General features: G+C 43.7%; 1 protein-coding gene across 3 annotated transcripts in view; it reads right to left on the bottom strand.

The window, feature by feature from the left end:
• Window positions 1-6,000, bottom strand: part of mtmr3 (myotubularin related protein 3) — a 39,135-nt gene that overhangs the window by 6,444 nt on the left and 26,691 nt on the right. For all 3 annotated transcript variants that reach the window (XR_002919699.2, XM_024276249.2, XM_024276250.2), the window contains exons 16-19: window positions 5,451-5,596; window positions 3,080-4,508; window positions 2,854-2,964; window positions 1,396-1,484 (exon numbers count right to left, since the gene is read on the bottom strand). Coding sequence is in view for 2 of the 3 variants with exons in the window: in XM_024276249.2 (XP_024132017.1) it covers window positions 1,396-1,484; window positions 2,854-2,964; window positions 3,080-4,508; window positions 5,451-5,596 (1,775 nt within the window). In the remaining variant the exon portion in view is untranslated. The remainder of the gene's footprint in view (window positions 1-1,395; window positions 1,485-2,853; window positions 2,965-3,079; window positions 4,509-5,450; window positions 5,597-6,000) is intronic.

The raw sequence follows: 6,000 nt of genomic DNA, 5'->3' as shown, positions 1-6,000 counted from the left end.
CAGCTTCAGCGTTTTCAGCTATTAGCTTCAGTAATTTCAGCTTTCAACTTCAGTGTTTTCAGCTATTAGCTTAGGTGATTTCAGCTATCAACATTAGCATTTTCAGCTATCAAATTCAGCTTTTAGCTTCAGTGATTTCAGCCATCAGCTTTGGCGAGAGCGCTAACCACTTGCGCCACCGTGCAGCCCCAACTTCAGAATTTTTCGCTACCAATTTTAACATCTTCAGCTATCAGCACCACCATCCTCAGCAGCCAAATTCAGCTTACAGCATTCACACTAGGATTATCACAGGTATATATCTAGTTCATAATTATGTTAAACAGTTACGGTTTTAAAGTTTTAAACATTTAGTTTTAGAGTCGTCAATAAATGTTTTTCCTGTTCGGCCTGCGACCTAAGGTGTGTTTTGGATTTTGGCCCCATGTGTGATTGAGTTTGACACCCAATGCATCATGGGAGATGCAGTGCTTAAACGGTGGTGCTGATGCTGAACAGATGCACTTCTGTGGGAAGCTGCACTGCTAAACAGGAGCTTTAGCTGATATTTTTGTTGTTACTAAGAGACTCTGAGCTATATCGTGAGGACGTTAACCACGTCTAATTGGTCAGACTGATAATGAGTTTATAAAACTTCCAAGCACGATTGGTGGAGACAGTTTAAGAGGTCTGACTTTTCCAAAAACAGCGATCGGCTATAGTTGCAGCTAAATCGGAGTTCTGGCATTTTTATCAAAGTGTCTTGAAAAGAAATTAAGAAAAAACACAAAAAAGTACATGTTTGAAGGCACAGTGGTTGGAATAGACAGCTTTAAGCAAGACCAGACCTTAAACTATACTAACGCTAGGTTAGAGGAAAAAAGCTGGTTCAGAACTTCTAGAGAAGCAAGACTCTAGCTTTCATACTTAATGCTGTCCGTCTTTCAGAGAAGAAGACTTTTATTTCACTAGAGATTTGAATTTGTTTTCAAACGGTCGGTACCTCCATGAATTAAAAGGGAATCCCCTCAAACGTCACTGTAATTCCCTGATTGGTCAAAGTGTGACCCGGTTTAACTTTAAACCCCATGGCTGAGCGTTTTGTATATAGAGGCTGAAAACGATTCTAGTGAAGCGTAAACGTGAAATTTTCAATCACAAAAACCCAACATGAGCGTTTACATTGACTTTTCATTTGAAATAGTCACTTGACCGTGCATCGCTGGGGCGGTGTGAACGCAGCTTTAGGCCCCTCCCACTGCTGCTAAGCTTTACATCAACAATACAACAACAGCACAGCAGCAGTGACCGAAATGAAGGAGAAAACCCTCACTTGAACCAGAGGAGGAAGATACTAAATGAAGATGAAGAGGGGCTGTAGAAGTCCATCAGATCCAGGTCGGGTTCTGCTCTTACCTACAATGATGCTTCCTGGTAGCGAGCCAGAACCTGCTCTCACAGCCGTAACACTGGGCAGCCAAATGATCGGGGTACCAGCGCGTGACCTGAAACGGAAAAGCCTTTCAGAGCGTCCACAAACATGTCACGGGTCGCTTAGCTCCACATAACCAACACTGGTAAAGATGTGGCTTTTCTCCGAAAGCTCAGACTTTTCCCGTCCTCTTAAAGCACGTGTTGAAGTCAAGGCCCGGGGGCCGGATCTGGTCCTCCGGGTAATTCTATCCGGCCCTCCAGATCATTTTATTGTTATTAATGGACCGATGTTATCTTATGCTTATTTTTAACTGGTATCATTTTGACAAAATATATTTTTATGGAGAGTAAAATATTGAAAATAATTTAAGTTGATTTATTCTTAAATAATATTCCTGCATTTTTATTATTCATAAATATGTTAAAAAGTTTCTGTTTTAAAGTTTTAAGAATTGGGAGTCTGCTAGCTTTTTGGACTATTTTGGAGTTTAGCTGAATGCAACTGGTTTGGGTAATTTAGGCTTTCTCAGTTTTTAATAAGTCCACTTTGGAGTTTAGTTAATATTTCAGTTACATGCTAGCTGTTTTGCTAATTTAGGCTTTATTTCAATTTTTAAAACTTTTTTTAGGCTTCTTTGGATTTAGGCTAATATTTACACACTAGCTGTTTTGGCTAATTTTTTTTCAGTTTTTTTAGGACATTTTAAAGTTTAGCTACTGTTTCGGCTACACGCTCGCTGTTTTGGCTAATATAGGTATTTCTTCTTATTTTCTTTTCTTTTTTTTTCTTCTTTTTTTGCCATTTTGGAGTTTAGCTAATATTTCAGCTACACTCCAGCTGTTTTGGTTAATTTAGGCTTTCTTCATTTTTTTAGGACATTTTGAAGTTTTGTTATTTTTTATCTACATTCTAGCTGGTTTGGCTAGCCTAAGCTTTTTTTTTAACTAATATTTTAGCTAGGTATCAGCTTCAGCGTTTTTAGCTATCAATTATAGCATCTTCAGCGGCCAAATTCATACAGCTTTTAAACTAGCCTTAACACAGGTAATGTTATATATCTAGTTCATAATTACGTTAAAAAGTTACAGTTTTAAAGTTTTAAACCTTCCGCTTTCTTTGGGGTCCACATGACTCCAACCACATATTGATATGTGATTCCTTCCATAACAAATGTGGACAAAGGGGGACAGGATTTTATGTCTGTCATGGACATTAGTGAAACTCAAAAATCAATGATAATAAAAACTTCAGTGCACTGTCTTGTGGGGTCCAGATGACCCCACTTTTAATGTAAACAAGCCAAGGAGAGCGGAAGGGTTAAAAATGTAGTTTTAAATGTAGTTTTAAATGTTTATCCTGTTCAGCCCGCAACCCAAGGTGAGTCTTGGATTTTGACCCCTTGTGCGGTTGAGCTTGACACTCTTAAAGCGACGGCGTACCTCAGTGTCCTGCTTGTCCACCTGCTCCCAGCTGGCCTCAGAGAAGAGCTCCGTGCTGCAGCGCGACAAGCAGTTTGCATCAAGGTTGTACTCGGAGTCTGTCATTGAGGTCTGTGTGGAGAGAAGAAGACAGACACTTTAACCAGGAAGATGCTGATGTTTAGACTAGCTTCATGGTGACATAAACTCATCTGAAGACGTCGGCTTTGTCTTTTACGAGTCTCACCAGCTCATCTCCTACGTCTCCGTTGATTCTGTGGCAGCCGGCGTGCTGCTGATTCTCCAGGCGGCTCCACAGCTCCTGCACCTGCTTCTTCAGAGTCTCCACCTCCATCTGGTGACCCGCTTCAATCTGCCTCAGTCTTTGCTGGATGGCGTCGGTGTGCAGGGTGAGCCCGTCGTCGTCCAGGTGACTGCGGGACGGCTGCTCCGGGCTGGTGGTGGCCCGGCTCAGCACGGTGTGGCACCAGCGGTGCTGAGAGCAGCTGCCCCGCGGGTGGAGGATCAGAGAGTTGCAGCTTGCTTGAGATACCTGCCGACTAAGAGGGGCCCGCTCCCCGCTTCCTTTGGCTGAGTGAGGAGCCCCGTTGGGGTCTCCATCAGAGCAGTCGCCATTACTCAGGCCGTTCCTGCTGAGGTCAGCACTTGCAGACAGAAAGGCACTGACAGAGGTTTGCTTACCGCCCCCATTTAAAGTTCTGCTGAAGCCGTGCTCTTTTCTGGAGCAGGGAGGTGGGCTCCTGTCATCACTGCAGGGTTGGAGGTTCATACTATCAGGACCTTGTGCTGGAAGGTCCTGTCTACCACAGGCTTCTTCAGTTAAAGTCTCTGTGGAGCTTTCCATCAGCGAGGCTCTCTTGTCCAACGTCTCAACCTGCCTAGAGACGCATTGATCAAGGTCCGGACAGGAATCGTCTATGCTTGCGTCTTCTGCTGAGCTGCCCACAGAGCCGTTGGCTACCACTCTTTGGGCGTCCGGCTGCTCCGGCTCACCTGAACACCTCTCTTCAAGTTCATCGTGATCGGAAGAGCTCTGGAGATCCTGCTTCATCAGGGCCTCCGGCTCATCCGCTTCCTTCTCCTGAGGAGCTGGAAGAGCAGAGTCAGCATCTTCCTCATCCTTATCTTCAGGATGGTAACCATTTACCAGTATCTGTCTGTGGATCACTGTATCCAGATGCTCCTGCTCCAGCCTCTCCTCCAACTTCAAATCAGACACAGCAGCAGCCACAGCATCACCTCCTTCTTTTGGAGCATCTGCTCCCATTTCCTCCTTTGTGGCTTCCTGGAGAATATTCTCCATTTGGCCCTCAGCCACTCCCACTGCCACAGAGAGCTCCGCCTCCTTCCCGTCCCCCCCTACTTCGTTCGCAGAGGCTTCCTGACAGACGGCAGCTTGAGAGTCTTGGGATTGCGGGCTGTTGTCCGGTTCAGAGTCCGCTCCCTCCGGATGTGGACCTTGTCCATTCGGCCGGACCTCCTGGTTCTGGTCCCCCCCCTCCTCAGGTCCTGCTGCAACATTGAGCTCCAGAGAGCGCCGGTGGTCCTGCCACTTCTCGTTGAGGTTCGGGTCACTGGAGCGCCGATTGGGAGCCAGCGAGCTTCCCAGCTCGCAGGCGCTGGGCAGGTTGTCAAAAGAGCGAGTTTTCGTTCGCCTGAACAGGAAAATAAAGGAGAAATTAAAACAGAATCCTCAAAAAGGGAGAAAAAACATAAATCGCTTCACTAACGAGTTCTGCTACAAACTTTTATTTTAATAGTCGACTAATCACAATTATTTTTTTGGATTAGTCGACTAATTGAGTCATGAGCAAACTGGATGTAAACCAGCTTTAAACTAACTGAAAAATTAGATATATAACATTACCTGCAATAATACCAGAGTGAATGCTGTAAGCTGAATTTAGCCGCTAATGATGCTAGTGCTGATAGCTGAAAATGCTGAAGCTGAAAGCCAGCCAAGATATTAGTTAAATGCCAAATTAGCCTAAAAAACAGAAAAAAGCCTAAATCAGCCAAAACAGCTAGCTTGCAGCAGAAACATTAGCTAAAATCTCAATTAGCCTAAAAAACAGAAAAAAATACTAACTCAGCCAAAATAGCTAGCATGTAGCTGAAATATTAGCTAAACTCCAAAATAGCCTAAAAAACCTTAATAAATGCCAAAATAGTCCAAAAAGCTAACAGAATGCTATTATAACTTTCAACTTTACTACACTCTGACTCTATGTAATGTAAAGTAACGACTAATCGACTATTAGATTAGTTGTCGACTATTTTAATAATTGATTAGTCGACTAATCGTGGCAGCCCTACTACTCACTGCTTTACTAGTGGAAAAATGCAACACAAAACATAATGAAACAAAAACATTCAGGCTTTAATTCATTAACTCAAAAGGCAACAATCCTAAATGATGTCAAGATGTGAAAAAGTTCTCAGTAAGTCAGCAGCTGTGATGGTAAAGGCCTGTGCAGAGCAGAGAACTAAAGCAGTAGAGATGAAAAGCCGGGTCCCTCTCGCTGCGAGAGTCCTAGACTTATCTTACATGAGACAGGAAGTGGGGAAGGGGCTGGATGCCAGCAGGCCCGGCTCACCTGCCCAGAGGCGCATCCTCCGGGTTGGCACCAGGCACGGGGTAGGGGGCGCAGGAGTCGTCAGTGGGGGTAGTGGGGGAGGAGCTGGGCAAGTAGACCGCAGTCCAAAGCATGAGGTTACGGACGTGACACACAGGGTGGAGAACCTGCAGAGAGAGCCGCAGACGTCACTTGGGATGAAGACAAAAGACAACAAAAAAATGATCTGGAAGCAAATCTAAACAATTCCAAACATGAAAAAAAGAACGAATGGGAAGAATTATTGATTGGAAGTTTAAGAAAGTTTCAAAGCTTTTTTTATTTTAATATATAAAAAGCACACAGAGAAAAACAAACCAAAGCTATAACCATAAAACTTTAATTCTCATTAGGGTGTGATAAAAACTATAAATCAGATGAATAACCATAGCAGTAAACAATAACTGAAAACTATTGTGACATCTGCGGGGGTGTCGCTATGACATCTGATGGTGTGCTCTAAAGACAAACAAGAAACTATGGCTTGAATGCTGTCGAGTTTCCAAAATAATAATTTTTTGCTTTTATTTAG

Source organism: Oryzias melastigma, linkage group LG9 (genome assembly GCF_002922805.2).
Source record: "Oryzias melastigma strain HK-1 linkage group LG9, ASM292280v2, whole genome shotgun sequence".
NCBI classification, from domain to species: domain Eukaryota; kingdom Metazoa; phylum Chordata; class Actinopteri; order Beloniformes; family Adrianichthyidae; genus Oryzias; species Oryzias melastigma.
This window is presented reverse-complemented; position numbering and strand designations above follow the sequence as displayed.